The sequence below is a fragment of the Macaca thibetana genome, chromosome X, assembly GCF_024542745.1.
Source record: "Macaca thibetana thibetana isolate TM-01 chromosome X, ASM2454274v1, whole genome shotgun sequence".
NCBI lineage: Eukaryota > Metazoa > Chordata > Mammalia > Primates > Cercopithecidae > Macaca > Macaca thibetana.
This window is the reverse complement of record NC_065598.1, coordinates 15,738,829-15,759,313: the sequence shown is the minus strand read 5'-3', so window position 1 is coordinate 15,759,313 and position 20,485 is coordinate 15,738,829. Positions and strand designations below refer to the sequence as shown.

General features: G+C 40.6%; 1 protein-coding gene across 1 annotated transcript in view; it reads right to left on the bottom strand.

Annotated features, from left to right (window-relative positions):
• Positions 1-11,565: 11,565 nt before the first annotated feature.
• GRPR (gastrin releasing peptide receptor) overlaps positions 11,566-20,485 on the bottom strand; it is a 30,700-nt gene continuing 21,780 nt past the window's right edge. Inside the window, exons 2-3 of the mRNA XM_050777673.1 lie at positions 14,721-15,072; positions 11,566-13,121 (exon numbers count right to left, since the gene is read on the bottom strand). Coding sequence (XP_050633630.1) covers positions 12,732-13,121; positions 14,721-15,072 — 742 coding nt within the window. The 3' untranslated portion in view covers positions 11,566-12,731. The remainder of the gene's footprint in view (positions 13,122-14,720; positions 15,073-20,485) is intronic.

Here is a 20,485-nt window from a genome sequence, read left to right as displayed (position 1 = left end):
GGGGGCGTAGTGGGCCAGAGTGATCTTGGAAAATGCAACATTTGGATCCAAAAACAGGAGTGCCTGTTCTCACTTAGGTCTGCGGGCATATGCCTGAGGGTGGAGCCCTTAGCAGGGACCATGGCCTTCTCTACCCAGAACTTCCCTGCCCTGCTCCCATATTACTAGGGCAGTGCAGAAGGGAAATGTGGAGTTGGATCCCCCACACAGAATCCCCACTGGGGTACTGCCTAGTGGAGCTGTGAGAAGAGGGCCATAGTCCTCCAGACCCCAGAATGGTATATCCACCGACAGCTTGCACTGTGCACCTGGAAAAACCAGAGTCCCTCAACATCAGCCTGTGAAAGCAGCCAGGAGGGGGCTGTACCCTGCAAAGCCACAGAGGCAGAGCTGCCCAAGGCTGTGGGAGCCCACCTCTTGCATCAGTGTGACCTGGATGTAAGACATGAAGTCAAAGGAGATCATTTTGGAACTTTAAGGTGTAATGACTGCCCTATCAGATTTCAGACTTGCCTGGAGCCTGTAGCCCCTTTGTTTTGGCCAATTTCTCCCATTTGGAACTGGTGTATTTTTACCCAATGCCTCCAGCCCCAGTGTATCTAAGAAGTAATTAACTTGCTTTTGATTTTACAGGCTCATAGGCAGAAGAGACTTGCCTTGTCTCAGATAACACTTTGAACTTGGACTTTTGGGTTAATGCTAGAATGAGTTAAGACTTTGAAGGACTGTTGGGAAGGCATTATTGTGTTTTCAAATGTGAGGACATGAGATTTGGGAGGGTCCAGGGGTGGAATGATATGGTTTGGCTGTGTCCCCACCCAAACCTCATCCTGAATTGTAGTTCCCATAATCCCCAAGTGTTGTGGGAGGGACCTGGTGGGAGGTAATTGAATCATGGGGTTGGCTACCTCCATACTGTTCTCATGATAGTGAGTTCTCATGAGATCTGATGGTTTTATAAGGGGCTTTTCCCCACTTCACTCTGCACTTCTCCTTGCTGCCACCATGTGAAGAAGGACGTGTTTGCTTCCCCTGTCACCATGATTGTAAGTTTCCTGAGGCCTCCCCAGCCATGCTGAACTGCGAGTCAATTAAACCTCTTTCCTTTATAAATTACCCAGTCTCAGGTATGTCTTTATTAGCAGCATGCGAATGGACTAATACAATATGTGACTTGGCAGATTCAGGAGTGAGGGTTAAAATTACAACAATTTAGGCATGGTATGGGCACCAATCCATGAGAATGGCCCGTACTATCCAGTCCTGGAGGTCCCTGCTCTGGAGGCATTACCCTTTTGTTTCTGAATCATGGAGAAATATGGAATCCTGGAGGAAAAGTTGAGGCTACAAGGAGGCACTTGGCCACTTGCATTAGCATCTATTTCCTGAATACAGCCCTTGGGAGATGGTCTCTTATACCCAAGACATTTTGGAAAGACTTTTACAGACCTTGGCGTCTAGTTGGAAGTGAGTGAGCTGAGTAGAAGGAGCCAGAGATGATGGTAAGGTTTTGAATTTAGACAATTGAGGGAATTTTTACAGCCATTAGAAGGCAAGAGGGACACAAAAAGATCTTGGAAAAGAATTGATCTCCTCCCTCTGATGAATGGGGCCTCACCCATTAGTGCAAGGAATCCACCTCCCTGAGACAGCACTCCCCCTTCAGGAAATGACTTCTGCTCCAAGAAAGGGGGTATGGTTTTAGAAATTCATTTGTTTTATATGAAAAAAAGCTCAACATCACTAATCATTAGAGAAATGCAAATCAAACCACAATGAGATACCATCTCATGCCAGTTAGAATGGTGATCGTTAAAAAGTCAGGAAACAACAGATGCTGGCAAGGCTGTGGAGAAATAGAAACACTTTTACACTGTTGATGGGAGTGTAAATTGGTTCAACCATTGTGGAAGACAGTGTGGTGATTCCTCAAAGATCTAGAGGCAGAAATACCATTTTACCTGGCATTCCCATTACTGGGTATATGCCCAAAGGAATATAAATCACTCTATTATAAAGATACATGCACTCACATGTTCATTGCAGCACTATTCGCAATAGCAAAGACATGGATTCAACCTAAATGCCCATCAATGATAGACTGGATAAAGAAAATGTGGTATAGATACACCATGGAATACTATGCAGTCATAAAAAGGAATGAGATCATGTCCTTTGCAGGGACATGGATGGAGTTGGAAGCTGTTATCCTCAGCAAACTAATATAGGAACAGAAAACCAAACATGACATGTTCTCACTTGTGAGTGGGAGCTGAATGATGAGAACACATGGGCACGTTATGGGGAACAACACACGCTGGGGCCTGTTGAGGGGATGTAGGGAGGGAGAGCATCAGGAAGAATAGCCAATGAATTCTTGGCTTAATACCTAGGTGATGGGATGATATGTGCAGCAAACCACCATGGCACACTTTTACCTATGTAACAAACCTGCACATCCTGCACATGTACCCTGGAACTTAAAAGTTGAAGAAAAAAAAAGAAATTCATTTGTTTTTGTGTTGAACATGAATTTAGTCCATATTCAAGGGACAGGAGTCCTGCTTTTATGTCATTTTCTTGACAAGATGTTAGCTTATCTCTTTTGTATTAGACTCATTGCTTATCAATGTTGAGCCCAATGAACGGGAATGGTCTCTGCCTGTTGTGTTACAACATAGTCCTGCATGGATTTGCCTTCCCTCTAGTGGAAGTGACTGATGAATCTGCTCACCTTATCCACATCTTCTCCAAGTCACTAAGTTTTCATTTCTTCAAACTCCTATGACTGTGTGGAGATACAAATCATAGCACTTTTCTTTAACTTCCTTATTTGTGAAATGAGGAGGTGTGTCTGGGCATTCTCTGCAGTGGCTTCCAACTCCAATAATTCATGCTTTTAAGAGAATATGAAATTCTCTATATTACAGTGTTTGTATTAATAAAGCTTTCTTTTCTGACGTGGTAGGCAGCATGCTTACAAAGAGAGAATCCAGGCTTTCTTTTTTTTTTTTTTTTCAAGATGGAGTCTCGCTCTGTCACCCAGGCTGGAGTGCAGTGGCGTGATCTCGGCTCACTGCAACTTCCGCCCCTCCAGGTTTAAGCAGTTCTCTGCCTCAGCCTCTGGAGTAGCTGGGATTACAGGCGCGTGCCACCACGCCCAGCTAATTTTTTGTATTTTTAATAGAGACAGGGTTTCACCATCTTGGCCAGGCTGGTCTTGAACTCCTGACCTTGTGATCAACCCGCCTCTGCCTCCCAAAGTGCTGAGATTACAGGCTTGAACCACCGAGCCCAGCTGAATCCAGGCTTTCTAACAGTAAAAAGTCATTTGGACTTTGGATAGAGTGTTGAGCAATTAACCTTGACCAACCTTAATTGTCAATTTGGCCTTTTATGGCTTGAATATCTCAAAGATTTTTGTCTACTTATCTTCCCATCTAATCCAGGAAAACTAGAGATACAGGGTCTACGTCAGACACAGTTGTGAATGATCTCCTTTATCTATTTGAAGCATTGACACTTTCAGAAAGCATTTACAATTTAATCATGGGCTGTATATGCCACACTTCGAGAGGGTGGGGTACATGGCAGAAGTGGTAAGATATCTGGGAAACAGAGGGCTTTCTCCCAAGATGATTTCATGGTGGTGACTGCACGCTCAGGAGCTCCCTTGGCATGGCTGTCAGTGTGCCTCTCAAGGGGTTTTGTGACTGCATCTCATAGACATCTCTGGTGTTACCTCTTCTCACCTGGAGTACAGGGAACTTGGACAGCCCTAATTTGCATCCACTGTAGCTATGTCATTCCTTTGTCATCAGCTTATTTTGTTCACAGCTTTGAGATTGTGGTATTTCTCGTGCTGCCTTATGTTTGCTGTTGAGTATTTTAAATATTCCCAGAGACTTGATCACTGGCTTAGTCATTGGGCAGACTTCAAATAAGTGGAATTGGCGACAAAGGGAGAAAGAATTTGCTTCCTGACAACTGATCCTGCAGGAATGGATAAATGAACTAAATGCCAACTCTCCTCACTGTCTCTGGAAAGCTAACTTTATAATCAAGTACTCTTTCTTCACAATAAGCAGAATCCAAGATGGAAAGAAAAGTAGGCTTCAGGTAGGCAGTAGGCTAAACATCTGGAACTTTCAGCTAGACTTCCTCACTTTGATTTATAATTTGTACAAGCTTTCCTGCTCTCTGATGCCTACGATTATCCCAGGAAACAGACACTCCCAAACTTTAGTGTTCAAGTCCTCAAGAGAGCAATTTAGAATAACTGTCAGTATTATAAAAGCATATGCTCTTTGTTTCTGCAGTTCTACATTTAAGAATTTTTCCTACAGCAACACTTGCTCATGCATGAAATTGTGTATGTTATTCATTGCAAGCTGGTTGATAATAGCCAAATATTGGAAACAACCTGAAAGTTCATCAACGGGGGACTAGGTAAATAAATTAGGGGCTACTATGCAGGTGTAAGAAATAATCAGGAAGTGCTTTATACAATAGTTCCCCCTTATCTGTGGAGGATAATGTTCCAAGACCCCCAGTGGATGCCTGAAACCACAAATAGTACTGAGCCCTATAGATACTCTCTTTGTTTCCTAAACATACATATTTATGATGTTTAATTTATAAATTAGGAAAGGTAGCAAAATAACAAAAACTAACAAGAAAATCAAACAATTATAACAACATACTGTAGTAAAAGTTATGTGAATGTGGTCTTTTTCTCTTAAAATATCTTATTGTACTGTACTTACCTTTTTTTGGACTGCAGTTGTCTGTGGGTAGCTGACATGGCAGAAAGTGAAACTGTGGATAAGGGGAGACTACTGTTTACTGATATGGAAAGATCTCTAAGATATGGTATTTAGTGAAGTAAACAGGGGGCAAACAATGTAGATGCTACCATTTCTGTAAAACGGTGGTGGGCTTCAGGAAAACACAGATTTGTATTTATTTGCATGTGTGTCAAAAGTGTCCAGTAGTATATACAAGTAAGAAACTAATAACAGCATAACAATGGTCACTCCTTGGAAGGGTTTGGTAATGGGTGCAAAAACTCTACAGAGGGGACAATGGTAGCTGAGTAAGTTTTCACTGGATTCCTTTCTAGGCTTTTGGTTTTGGACCATGAGAATGGCTTACATATTCAAAAGGTAAATACATATTTTAAAAATTTAATGAAACACCACACACCCAGCCTAAACACTGACATTGTTCCAGGTCAATAGACGGTTGGGGAATCTGCATTTTGCAACAAGCAGCCTGGCCGATTCTGATGTAGACGGTCCAAGGAACCAAGGAACTATGGGACACATAGCCACAGACTACATTCATGCAACAACTATTTTTTATTGAACGTTGGATACATGTATCTGTCCATTTCACAAATTATGCTTTATTATATTAAAGAATAAACCTCATTTCTTCTACAACTTGAACATCCAGCTTACTATACACGGGATTTGACTTAATGTCATACAGACCACTTACAACGTGATAGAAGCATTGGAAGCATTTCTTGAAAAATAACAATTCCACTCAAAGCACACTTTATAGATAGAGTTTTACATGGTCACAGAGTTAAGTTTGCACATTTAAAGGGAGCTGAATCATTCATATTACTATTGTGCATTTCTTATAAATAATTCATTTGTTCAAGGAGTCCAGGCAAAGCTAAGCCATGACATTATTTACACTAAGTACCACACCTGGAACTTGTTCTGAGTTATTTAACACAGAGTACATTTTTCAATGCAATAAATATTTACAGTTAATAGTAGCAAGTACAATTATAATTTATGAAATATGAGTCTAATATTCAAAACAAAACATAAAATTACATTAAAGAAGTTTGTGCCATTTATTTTTACAACTCACCAAATTGACTGTTTTATGAATTTTATTACCCAAAACCCTACCGACTTAAATGCAAGAAATGTCATGTTTGAATCAGTAAAGCCCAGATTGCAGAAAAAAAAAACTTTTTAGAAGATAATGAGTTTTACTTTCTTAATGTTGTGCATGTATTATTCATGTTATTAGCTAAAATGGAAGCAAAGTGATGAAAATCTGGATTCACAATATGCTCAAATTATATAGTGTACCTTCAACATTGAAGTTCTGAGTTATGCCAACATTTTTAAGCTTGTCTGGGAGTTAATGAGGCCTTGAATGTATGAGGTTTTACTGTCCGTTAAAATGATTCTTTTAAAATGTCATAAAATTATGTGAGTCCTTTCATGTCATTATATGACTCTGTGAGTGAATTTTAAATTTGGGGGAAAAAGGCAAATAATCTTATCTTCTAGAAATGTGAGTTCAGAGAGGGCAGAGAGACAGTGGTGTCTGTACTTAGAACAGGGCACCTAGGGCTAGGCACTCAGATACCTAAGTCCATATCTGAGTTTCTTATCTGTTCCCTTAGTCCAGGATATGCTTTTCTGTTAGAGGCTATTTATGTAGCCTGGGTCCCCAGACTCCAGGAAACCAACCATTGTCATATCTTACTCTATTTTGGGGAAAGTGGGGGCGTAGGTGGTTCTACCTCTACCTGACACTTTTTCTCCAACGAATTCTGATTCAGAGAAGGATGGCTAGATTCGCTGTTCTCATTTGGGTCTTCTCTCTAACTTGGTCCTCAGCAAGTTTTTTCTCTCAGACACAGAACCAGGTGGGAAATTCTTCCCAGGGCTTCCAGTTGCAACTGAATTGTGTCTCTGAGTAGGGGAGAAGGAGGATGCAAACAACTGACGTAAGGGACTTTCCTACTCACCCACTTTGTGCTGCATTTCAGCCTCTGCCCTCAACAATGCCTTAAACTGTGTGCCTCAATGCTCTTTGCATACATTCTTTGACGCTATCATTAGTTCAGGTCTCTGGACAAAACCTAGAATAGGGAGTGGAGTTTTCTACTAAGTACTGTGAACTTAATTTTTCACACAGGTGGGATTTGGGAAGCAATGCTAAGCAGTGGAATGGACATTGACATAGAGAGATCAGCTCCACACTTATACTCTGCAACTCCACTTCCCCATGTGACTTGAGGATCAGTAAGTAATCTCCCTGCCACGGCTTCATGTGTCCAGCACTGGACTTGGCACATTGTCATGTTTGGTGAAGATGAGCCCCTTCCTTTCCAGCACTTACAGAGCCACAGCACTCCATTCAGGTTTTGGTCAAATTTGATGTGTTTCTTGGCCAGTGTCTTTGCTCCCAAGAATCTCACCCTTCTTTGTCTTAGCCTTCCATTTCATTGCGGCCTTGAATGTTGTGCCCACCAATATGTCTCTCCTGGGGCAGCCAACAATGACCCTGTCCACTCCCTTGTGCCAAATTAAACAGGTTCACTTTGGGGACAAGAGAATATTCTGTAAAGTGGGGAAGTGGTGATCAGCACTGCTCTTCAATATCACTGAATAGCCCATGGGAATGAAGTACAGTTAGTTCACCTCGAAACAATATGAAATCAGATTAAGCTGAACCAGATTAAATTGCCTTTTTGTAGTTCAAAAATGGCCCAGTCTTAACAGTTTCATGTTTCAGCCTCATAGTTCCATGGGCCTTTTAATGTAATGGTAGATGGTCACATTTCCACAGTAAAGGATGTAAAAGCAGCTCTTTGGCCAGCAGGGAAGGCTTGGATGAAATGAGGTAATGAGTATAAAAGCACTTTATAGACCATGAACACTAGGTAAATGCAAAGTTTTTAAAAAATTAGTCATGGACATGATTCCACAGTAATATTCTAACCCAGGGGTCCTTAAATTTAACATATGTGCAACATTGAAGCTTTTAAAAAATTTAGATAAATTCTACTGAATGAATTTCTAATGTGAAGTCACATAAGAGAAAAGTCTGTTCTCAGTGTGTTATTTGTTGATTGCTCTGAATATATTCAGCTGTACTTAAGGCTTGGCCCCCTGCAACCTAACAAAGGGTGTCTCTGAAGGCCAAAGTTACAGTAAGAGATTGTGAGATAGTGAAATTGTTGTGTGTTTGGGAAGTGTGTGTCTGGGTGTGGGCTAGGAGAAATGACCATCCAGATAAAGAATAAAGTAGAGCTTGGTAAGCCTTGGTTTCATTGAACAGTGTGCACAAAACCTAGGCCCATGAAAGCCTAGGCCCAAGAAAGATTCTTTAATCCCTTTGTTTTCAGCTGTTAATCCATTTCATGAAAATATAGCCAAAAATTAGACAAATGTACAAAAGGTGCTCCATCCCCCCAGAAACCCAGAGGTAATTCTAAGCTACTCTCTAACAATAGCTACCTCCTGTTGTGGATGTGAAGAGCACAAATGGTAAGAAAATTTGCACCCTTCCCATCTCACCATGATGCAAGTGGATGGCTCTTCCTTCAGCTCCCATACAGTCAGCTTCCCAGGGCGATGGTTTCTAGCTGGCTTCCAGGAACAGTGACTTAGCCACCTTTTAGTCCACAGATGATGCCATTCAATGTGTACTCCCCAAACAAAGTTAATTTCTATGACCAGAAGCTACTTGATGCATGAAGACACTCCGAAACCAATAACCAACTGCTACTTTTGACATAAATGAAGACTTTACAATGCAAGGATGCTCATGTGCTATCGTCAAGTTCGTTTATTTCTGTTCAGTGTTCATTTTCATAACAAGATGAGCTTGGTTCATCTGCAGCAGCCCCTAAACAGTTTATTTACCTAAGGGTTCTCCATCCTTCCAGATGAAACCAAATTCTTTGTGGACAAAGAGGGAAATCCAGAGCTTGTTAATGAGGCAGAAGGCAGGTTCAGTGCGAGAGTGAAGGCAGTCCAAAAACCAGGGTTCAGCCATCCACATTTATGGAGAGTCATCAAATCAACAACAGGGAGGGGCCCTGTCTTCACTAAGCAGGGAGTATCATCTTGCTAAAGAATATCACTCCCAATAGCAGCTGCACCTTCCCTGCCAGCAGCAGCCGTTGGTGGGAAGACTGCTTTGTTTATTGCTTAATCTATCACTGTTGAGCTGCCTGCCTCAGGGAGGCTCAATTTAAGATAGATTGAAAGGTAGTGTCTGTCAATTGAATAAACACAGATGGTTTTCCACAGCAAAAATTGATTTTTTTTTCTTGCCAAAGACATAAGTGCTAAACGTGATTATCTTTGGAAGCCAGGCGTGAAATGTCTCAGCTCCAGCCCCTGCCACACTCTGCTTTGGCAGAGAAGTGATACACGTGGGGACTTGGGTCTCTCTCACGTAATTTTAGGTTCTTGAGGTGGAATAAAATAATAAAATTTTGACTTCCCTAGAGAAGGGCCCAACTATGTCCTTCCTGGTAAGAAGGTCTAAATCAATCCATTAGTTGATTCACAAAATTGTTTTACCAGTCCTTGGTCACTGGCTGGCAAAGGCCTCCTTCAATCCTTTCATTTAAGAGTCTCAAAGAAGTAGTAAGATTCGGCTGGGCACGGTGCCTGTAATCCCAGCACTTTGGGAAGCCAAGGCAGGCGGATCACCTGAAGTCAGGAGTTCGAGACCAGCCTGACCAACATGGAGAAACCCCGTCTCTACTAAAAAAATACAAAATTAGCCGGACATGGTGGCGCATGCCTGAAATCCCAGCTACTCAGGAGGCTGAGGCAGGACACTCCCTTGAACCCAGAAGATGGAGGTTGCAGTGAGCCCAGATAGTGCCATTGCACTCCAGTCTGGGCAACAAGAGCGAAACTCCATCTCAAAAAAAAAAAAAAAGGTAATAAGATTCGCCTAAGGACACACAGCTACACCTAGACCTCCATCTCCTCACTCTTTGTCCAGAAGCTAGGAAGGAGACCACACACAATCTATGCCATGATGTTAACTGAAGGAGACATGAAGATGAGCTCTACTCCCAAAATGTCCCTGGAAGCAGGTGGATCAGAGATGCCTGAACAAGTTATGCTAGGTATTCAAAAGGCTATACATGTTAGCAACTAACTAAGTGTAGAGTCATTTATAATCAAGGGTTTTGAAGAAAGCCAAGGGCAAATTGTGGAACACTAGTTCAAGATAATAGATGCATGGAGGTTGAAGAAGGGAGAATAGGAAGAGTACCCTTTGTATAATGAGAAGACTCAGCAATATGTTTTCTTATGTCTCTTTCGGCTCTAACTCCAAAACATAGCAAGCTTGCGGAACATCATTCATGCAAAGTATTCCAAGGGGCCCCTTGAAGCAACAGAATGGTCTGTCTCCTTTCATACCACTAATGTGAACACGAATATAGAATAGTGGTTGAAGGACTTCCAAAGAGTTGTTGTTGCAAGGGTAGCAGAAGTGAGGCTACTGTGACTAAGTGGGCTACAGAAATGCTGCAGAGACAGAACTGGAGACGATGAAGAGACTCAGAATTTTAGCGATAGACAAGACCTTAGCACTGTCTTCTCAGTCTAGCGATGAAAACATGAGTCTAGACAAGTGAAATTGATAGCCAGAGTGATATAGCTAGAGGCAGAGTTGGACTGTCAAGCTAGAAATCTTGATTCTTTAAGCTGTACTATCTGTCTTGTTTTCAAACTGTTCTATGTGTTCTATGTAATTATGGACTACCAGGAAAGCAGGTGTGTATAATACAAAAGAGCACGTAGCAAGCAGAATTGAAGAAGTTTCACCCCGTCTTGGTCCTAACTCCTAAAGCTCAAATAGACAGTGGGCACTTCTTCATATCAAGAATCTTTTCATATGTGCCATGTGAAAATGAGAGCCAACTGTTGGTGTCTCATCTGGATAGAGAAAACCTAAATTAAAATTGTCTTAGGATTTTAATGTGTAAGGGCACATTTGTAAAATTTGAATTTATTTGAAAGTGGGTTAGGCCGGGCGCGGTGGCTCAAGCCTGTAATCCCAGCACTTTGGGAGGCCGAGGCGGGCGGATCACAAGGTCAGGAGATCGAGACCACAGTGAAACCCCGTCTCTACTAAAAATACAAAAAATGAGCCGGGCGCGGTGGCGGGCGCCTGTAGTCCCAGCTACTCAGGAGGCTGAGGCAGGAGAATGGCGGGAACCCGGGAGGCGGAGCTTGCAGTGAGCCGAGATCGCGCCACTGCACTCCAGCCTGGGCAACAGCGTGAGACTCCGTCTCAAAAAAAAAAAAAGAAAGTGGGTTAATATGTTTGCAACCTGTCAAAATTGCCCTCTCTTTGAGTGAAGAAAAACTTCATTCAGGGTTTCTAAAGTAAGGGAATCAAATCTTTTTAAAGCCAACTACATTCACTTAGAAAAAGAAAAATATTTCAGCCAAGTCTTTTTCTGCACATGGGCTCTTTCATAAATACTCTTCTTAAGTAGAAACAAGTCTGTAGCTGTTTTTCAATCAGTTCTTAAAGACCCCTGTGACTTTCTTATACATATTCACACAAAAAATACTTGTTACTGAAATTTTATTCACTTCCTCCCACAAACGTTAGCAGAAGCATACACTAAATATAAACGTGTTCCTATTTCTACTCAGATACAATCCCTTCTTTCTTTTTATTTTATTTTTTATTATTTATTTATTTATTTTTGAGACTGAGTCTCACTCTGTTGCCCAGGCTGGAGTGCAGTGGCGCTATCTCAGCTCACTGCAAGCTCTGCCTCCCGGGTTCATGCCATTCTCTTGCCTCAGCCTCCCGAGTAGCTGGGACTACAGGTGGCCCGCCACCACGCCCGGCTATTTTTTGTATTTTTAGTAGAGACAGGGTTTCACCATGTTAGCCAGGATGGTCTCGATCTCCTGACCTCGTGATCTGCTCAATCCCTTCCTTCTTAGAGTGAAACTACTGATTCAGTATAGCAGTCAAAGACAAATCTAAGTAAAATACACTTGACTCAAAACCTATGTATCAAGAATAAATACTGTACTTTATGCATTTATAGATATTTGGTTAATTAATAGCATGATTAATTTTTTTCCTAAAAGTATTTCTCTTCTAGGGTGGAATGGCACCCTGGATGATTAAAACTGTAGCAGCAAACAAGACCTCCATCAAGTAAGAATTCAGAGTGTGAAATATCACACATAGCCACACGTGGATCTTTATATATTTGTCAATGTGTTTGGTTGTGTTTTTGCTTTAAAAGTATGTATTTAGCATTTCTCCTAGGTCCTCAGTAACATCTTTTTTTAAAAAATAAATGCTTAGAGAATTGTTTTATATTAAGCTAGCTTCCATTGTTAGCAACTTGGAGAGTGTCCCTCATACATGGAGCTCTTTCACAGGATTGACTTTTCATATTAGGAGTGCAAATGAAAGTTATTCCTTGGTTTATATATTACAGATATTCCTGAAAACAAAGTCAAGTCATATTTCTAAAGTACTAGCGTCGGCTTAAAGAAATGACAAGGTGAAGTCTTTCACAAAGTAAGAATTCAATGTATGATTTCTCTGCTATATAAATCTGGTTGTTCATACAGTTTCTATGACATAATTGGTCACAACCGTTTAACAGGGCTTGATGCTTAAAAAATAATTTTCTACTTGTTCCCTTTTCTAAAAAGGGAAGGTTTGCTTCACATCAGAAGAAACGTTCACAAGTTGAAATGAAAAACTTAAGACTTGATGGCTTCTTTCGAAATATAATGGTGATCCATCACTTGGGTCTCCCCACCCCTACCCCCACCTACACCACTCACGAGCATTCTGAAGGGTCTTTGGAGGGCACAGACACAACAATGGATGCAAGGGTTCCTGTCTAGCCATAAAGCAAAACCATCCTTCAGGGCGCGAAGTCAAGGGTCAATCTAGACATACCGCTCGTGACAGATGTTTCCATTGATGAGGCTAAAGGTGGCCACGGAGGGGTTGGTGCTCTTGAGGGAGGTCATGCAGGTTGTACTCCTTCCAGTGCTGTGAGACCGGATGATCAGACCAGGCTGGCAACAGAGGAGCTGAGTGTTGAACTGTTTCCTGAAACTCTTGCTCAGCAGATAGAGGGCAAAGGGGTTCACGCAGGAGTTGGTGAAGGCCAGGAGGCGGGCACAGATGCTGGTGACAAAGTGGAGCATGGAGGTGTCCACCTCAGAGTAGTGGTAGGAGCGGTACAGGTAAATGACGTGATTGGGGAGCCAGCAGAAGGCAAACAGGCCCACAAACACCAGCACTGTCTTGGCAAGTCGCTTCCGGGATTCAATCTAAGGAGAGAGTCACACGGAGAGAGAAAGAAGAAGCAAGGTACAGTGTCAGAAGAATGCAGAGAGACAAAGATTCAGGCAGAGAAAGAGACAGGGAAAAACAATTAGGGCAATAGATGAATTCACAAAGCCACAGAAAAAGAGTTCAATAGGAGAGGGCAAGAGAGAATCCAGTAAAATGAGAGAAAGGCAACAGAAACAGACAGAAAAGGAAAAAAAAAAAAAGAGTCAGAAACACAGAAATGGATGAGCCAGGAAGCAGAAACCCATGAGGAAGAATAGAGTTAGAACACACCACTGAGAACAGATCTTTAAACAAAGTTGATTACATATTTGACTGGATTGCAACATGAAATCCTAATAAGTGCCCCCTTTTTCCTCAGGAGAGCATTGGTGCAGTTTATCAGCCCTATGACTTCATGGCTTTCTTTTCTCCACAGTTAATAATTTTTTATTCCCTCTGATGCTCAAAAAGAGCAGCCAGCTTTGTTCTTCTTCATTGGCTAAACCAAGATAACTCTCTATTATGATTTTAAAATCTTGAGTTATCTCTGGACTATAGTCTATAGAAAGGGACTGTGGCAAAGAGGAATGGGCATCTCCTTTTTCTCCCAACTCCATCCACTACCTCAATGGGAAACATGTTTCTCCATAAAGAGTTTGGGGTACAATGGATGTTGGCTAATGAGAGGTTTTTCAAGTAGGAAGGTAGTTTCATTGGAAATTGCCACTCTTCCCCCACAATTGAGACAAATACATAAGTAATGAACTTTAAAGGGTAAGGTCTTTAAGTGAGTCAGCTGTTCACTGAAATGGAGTGGGGAGTGTTTCTGCTTTTCCATCATAGATGCTACATGATCTACACCTGGGCTAGAAGGCAAGCCCTGACAAAGAGGAGGAAGCCAGAGCCCTTGCTTTCTACCATTTGTTTGTACCTCAAGGATGACATTATGGGGTGTTATAGGGAATAAGAGAGAGAGTCTAATCATATGGAGGGCATCTTGCATGCTGGGCACTATAGGCCTTACATATACTCTCTCTTGTAATCTTCCAATAGTTCTACAATGTAGGGATTATAAGCCTATTTGATAGGTAAGAAAACTAAGTCCCAGAGAGGCTGAGTACATCATGAAGCTTGGACTTGAGCCCAAATCAGTGTGAGCCCATCCTAATCAAACTACTTCTTTTTCTTCAACTGACCTCACTTTCCAGCCTCCTCTGCTTTGTCTCCATGTGGTAATCCTCTTTCTAGGCAAACAATGTGACTGGAGTTTAAAGAAGTCACATCCCATAAGCCTCAAAGCTTTATTTATTTATTTTTAAAATACAACTCTTTTTCAGATTATTTCTCAAAAAGAAACCCACACTGAAAATCTTTCAGGTTCACAACACCTCGCTAGCTTAGGTCTTTAACAGGAGAGTAAGATTATAAAGAACACCTTGGGTTTCCATGGCCAGGCGTTTCCATTTAGCATCTGGCCGCACATCACCCACCTTATCTAATTGCAGATTCAAGTGTCATGGCTTGTCAGTGGGGTCCAAAAGAAATGCAAGGAATTATATCCCCAAGGAGGAAATGAATCAATCCTAAGCACCTACCTGCTTCTTGACATGTATATTCCCTTCCACGGGAAGATTGTAAGCACTCTGGATCAGATTTTTAGCAATGAAGTAGTAGTAAACAGAGATGATTGACAGTGGGATGACGTAGAAGACCAGAAAGGAAGCCATGGAGTGGATTTTGGGGTGAAGCTCATTAGAGTGTGGGTATGGGGCACAGCTAATGAAGGTCTGGTTGGTGCTTTCCTCATGGAAGGGATGGAGGTCAGAAAACACAGCCTCTGGAATGGCCAGCAGCATGGAGATGATCCAGATAAAGGCAGCTTTGAGGCAGATCTTCATCAGGGCATGAGAGGCCTGGATATCCATTGGCCGGACAATGGCTTTGTATCTAGGGCAGGAAAGAAGGATCTCCATCAGTTGCATAATATTATTCTGAATACCAGAGCCAGGACTAAGTTGAGGCAAGCGAGACACCCAGGGTACAATATTTAAGGAGGTGCTCACTTTCAGGTCCTGAGGGTGCCGATATTGAGCTCTATGACCCTAAGAGTGAGTGCCTCCTTAAATTTTGTACTCCAAATAACCACTTGCCTCACTCTAAACTAGCCCTGAAGGATGCCTTCTCCTCTCTCCAGAAGTACCATTCCGCTTATATTCTCTTTTCATGTTAATTTAATTTTTAAAAATTAATATAAATTGTATATATTTACTGTATATATACACAACATGATGTTTTAAAATATGTATACATTGTGGAATGACTAGATTGAGCTGATTAACATATACATTACCTCACATACTTATCTTTTAAAAATGAGAACAGTTAAAATCTACTCTTAGCAATTTTCGAGTGTGCAATACATTGTTATTAACTATAGTCACCATTTTGTACAATTCACACTCTCTCTTGATTTTAAGAATACCTCTTAGAAAAGCTGAAATTCCCTTTGTTTTTCTTCTTAAATCATAGAAATTAATAACAAGGCATGTTGTTGCTTAAAGGACACAGAGACAAGGAGGCTGTTTTTTTTGTTTGTTTGTTTGTTTGTTTGTTTTTTTGCAAAACCTTCATTTTGAGTATTCAGATCCACTTCAGGGAACCTTAAGTCATTGAGTATTTTAAATATTCCTCTTTTCTTTTTTTTCAAAGTATGCATAATAAATGGTCCCCTGAAAAAGTAATACCCAGGAGAATCCCTGTAATTTTCACATTGATTTTTCCCTTGCCTTCCTAATCTCGACTTTATCTTCTCTTGAAGTATTTAGGTTCTTCCTGGTTTGTGAGCTATTTGTGCCCATGTCTTGGGTTGAGTATTCTGGGAAGCAGACACTGAGATGAAGTAAGAAATGAAAGTTTTATTGAGGAGCAGTACCTGTGAAAGGAAAAAGGGGAGGAAGTAGGATAGGAAGAGGGAGCTTGTCAGGTCTATACCAGCGAGGATGACTAAACATCTTGGTTTGCCTGGAAATTTTCCAGTTTTAGCATGGCAAATCCCACATCCTGGGAAATCTCTCAGTCCAAGCAAACTGGGATAGCTGGTCATTGTACGCCAGCCCAACAGGAAGCTTAGGAGCAAAGATTACCCAATGGGGAAGTCCTGCTTTGGGTGGAAATTGCCAGGCCCATGTATAATCACCTTGCTTAGTCGTTGCATGGGGTCACCCCAAGAAGAATGTGATCTCAGTTACTACCTGGCTCAGTCACTGGGCAGGAATCACTCAAGAGAACATGACCACAGCTTGAAAGCTGAAGTGGGCCCTGAAAGAACAGGTAGTTGGAGGTTTCAGCTAACCGCAACCCCCGCAGCTGGGCAAGTCTCTTCTTCAAGGGAGGTCTGAGCAGCACATCTCCATGTCTGCACACTCCCCATACGGTCTCTAGCACAGTGGGCGACAAGACAAGGGCATAGTTATCTTGTGTACACCTGTCTGAGAACCCACTAGAGCATGAGCCTTTGGTGGGCAAAGAGTATGTCTGTGATTTGCACGCTCCACACAAGTTTGTTCAATTGAACATGAGCTACTATAATGTGGAAGTTGATATGAGTTGAGACCAACTACATGCGAGGGTGTTTATTGCTGAAAATGCTGTGTTTAAACTGGGTTCTACCTATGATACTCTTTTATATCATGGACTTCAGGGAAGGGGAATACTTATTTCCACTTGTTTTCATGTTGATTAGGCCTCCATTGGTTTACCACTCTTGGCTGCACCCTGACTCCTCACTTACTTTCCTCCTCCTACCAGGGAAGGGGGAATGAATTATTCGGTGGCGAGTTTGGGAAAAAGAACCTGGCTTGTGCATTGGGCTCAGGGAGGACTATGGTTGTTTAACCGGCCCTGTCTAGAGGAATGGCAAGTGTAATATAGAAGATAAGAGAGTGTCTGCAAGTTCATTATTGCTATAGACCTGAGTTACATTCTCCAAACTGCTTTATCAGACATAGATGCAACTATTTTTTATCATAGTCTCTCTGATTTCTTTATCTGGCTTTCTGTTCTCAAATTAGGTAAGGAAGAGAGGGCTATAATTTATTAGACACCTCAAACCCCAAAATTCCAGAACAGTACTACAGTCCTGCTTCAATGTACCTGTGTTTGCTTTATTTTTAAACAAATACAAATAAAAATTTAAAAGAAAGTTCTATTTTCTTCTAATATCTTCTTTATTCATTAGCCATTTTAAACATTTTCCTAGCTTAGAATGTAGGCAAGAAATTGGATCTTTAATTAAAGGTATGTGAACATCTTCAGCCAAAGATGCATATGGCTAAAGATATCCCTAATACATTTGTTAGAAATAAAATGATAACTAAGACTTCTGTCTGCATTTTCTGGCAGATAGTAGTCATAATTACCACTAACTCTCTGAGTAAAGGTGATTCACTTAGTCAGAAACCAGAGTAAATGGCTTACTTCCTTCTCTTTTAGGAATCTTGTCTTCCTAGATGAAAAAATACCCTGGGAACTATGCTCTTTTAAATTCACAACCTTTAAAATATAAAACATTAATAGTTTTACCAGAAAATTCATTTGAATCTAAATCTAATTAAGCCTCTAGACTTATGTGCCAGTCTTCAGGAAATAGTGATAGAAGAACCTGCTAAATGATGCTATAAGGATACAGTCAGCCAAATTCTGAATTGGAAAATCCAGGAATAATTACCCCTTTCTTTTCAACAAATATATGGCATAGAAAATGAGGGAGAATGGTTATAGACTGAAATGTATAAGACATATCAACCAAATGCAATGTGTAGACTCCTTTTGGGTTTTGAATCAAACCAAACAATGATAAAAAGATATTTGTGAAATCAATATTGAAGAAAATCAAATATAAATGTATTTTTGGTGATATCAAGGAATTATTTTGAATGTATTGAGTGGGATAACGGTATTGTGGCTGTGTGTTTCTTAAAAGACCTTGTTTATAAAAGACACATGCTAAAATATTTACCAGTGAAATAATATAACATCTAGTATTTGCTTTAAAGTGTTGACATATTCATATATCACTTGTGCAATTAAAAGTAAGTTAAAATGCATTGCAAACAATTTTCTGTTATCGTATGTTCCGAACATAGCAAATAAATGAAAGAAATCCCATTTACTAAGCTCTTGCCTTTTTCCAAGCAGAAAATAGAATCTATATTATCTCATTTATATTCCAGACAGCTCCAATAGGTAGACATTATTATCTCCATTCTGCAGATGGGAAATTGAAGCTCAGTTTAAGAGGTGGTAGAGTCAACATTCAATTTAGAACCAATGTTTTTTAGAACCCATAGTTCTTTCAGAAGAGAGCTTTGGGTAAATTCTTCCTAGAGGGAGAGAAATAGACCAGATGTTTCTCAAATGTATATAGAACATACAAAATGTTTCCTGCAAGTCTAATGGTTCTGTATAGCATGAAGCATATCAGTCTATATCCTATTCTGGCCTAGATTGCTCTGCCCAGAGCTCCCAATGCAGGGAGACACCACTGGGTAGTTCCTGTTTAGGAGAGATGGCTGGTTGGATTGGAGTGGATACCCGATCTAAACCAGTCAATGAACTGCCTGGCTAGCTACTAAAGAGTTTCTCTTTCTCTTTCTCTTAAACATTTAAACAGAAAAATAGAGAGAATATAGTTAGTAATAGATGCTGGAAATACAAGATTTTGATGTCAAGGAAAAGATCAGGGCAGCTGTATTTAAACATGTAGAAGATGAATAAGCTGAGTAAAGGGACTGAGAGAAAAAGAATGAAGCAGACATAAGAGGAGAAGCTGAGATAATGTGGCCCTAAGTCGTATAGAGGGTATGGTTTCTGGCTTATGTACTAGTTTTGAATGTACAAGAGATCTCCTGTTATAATTTTACAATACTACCATCCCCTTTTTACTTGAGTTAGTTTGAGTGGCTTCTGTTCTTTGCCAACAAAAGAGCCTTATCTAAAACAATTAGATGTGATAACCCTTTAAAGTTATCACCAGACTTAGTTCCAAGATCATTTTGCATAGATCATTCCCCATTTGCTACCCTCTGAAAGAACAAGCTGTCAACTTTCCATTGTACTCAAGAGATAGACTAGTCTATGCCTCATTCCTAAATTTTCCATTACTTTCCTGTTTCCCTCCTTCTGTCATGCCCAATTCGAGATTCTTGATTCATTTAAATCCAATCCTTCCAAATTTCAGTTTAAGTATCATCTTGATGAAGCTTGTGCTGACCAATCTAGGCCTTAATAGTTCCCATTCTTTCTCCCAACCTGTCTGACTTTTATGACAAGATTATCAACTCCTCTCATTTTCTGCTTATTATGCACTATCTTGAATTGTTTGCCAGTTTTCTGTGGGTATGTCTTTTCCTTCTTTTTTTATGTTTAATTTTTGTAGGTACGTGGTAGGAATATATACTTATGGGGTACATGAGATGTTTTGGTACAAGCATGCCATGCATAATAATCACATCCTGTAGCATGGGGTATCCATCCTCTCAAGCATTTATCCTTGGTGTTAAAAGCAATCCAATTAAACTCTTTAGTTATTTTAAAATGTACAATTAAGTTATTACTGACTACAGTCATCCTGTTGTGCTGACAAATAGTAGGTTTTATTCATTCTTTCTAACTACTTTTTGTACCGATTAACCACCACTGCCTCCCCCCATCCCACTACCCTTCCCAGCCTCTGGTGGCCATCCTTCTACTCTCTATGTCCATAATTCAATTGTTTTGATTTTTAGATCTCCCAAATAAGTGAGAGCATGCAATGTTTGTCTTTCTGTGTCTGACTTATTTCACTTAACATAATGATCTTCAGTTCCATCCATGTTGTTGCAAATGACAGGATGTCATTCTTTTTATGGCTGAATAGTACTCCACTGTGTATATGTACCACATTTTCTTTATCCAATCATCTGCTGATAGACATTTAGTGTGCTTCCTAATCTTGGCTATTGTGAACAGTGCTGCAACAAACATGGGAGTGCAGATATCTCTTAGATATACTGATTTCCTTTCTTTTGGATATATACCCAGCAGGATTGCTTGATCATATGTTAGCTCTGTTTTTAGCTTTTTGAGGAACCTCCAAACTGTTCATGGTGATTATACTATTTTACATTCTGTGGGTATGTCTTTTCTACCTGACTTTTTCTTAAGTGTCCTGAGGTCAGAAGCTTACATCCTCTCCTCTTCTCTTTTTCCTGTCTCCCTAAAAATGTTCCAGGTTCCTTGCTCTATAATCACTTATTTCAAAGTAGGGACTCGGCAAATACTTGCTAATTAGTTGATGAATAGTATGTGACTTGCCGATGTG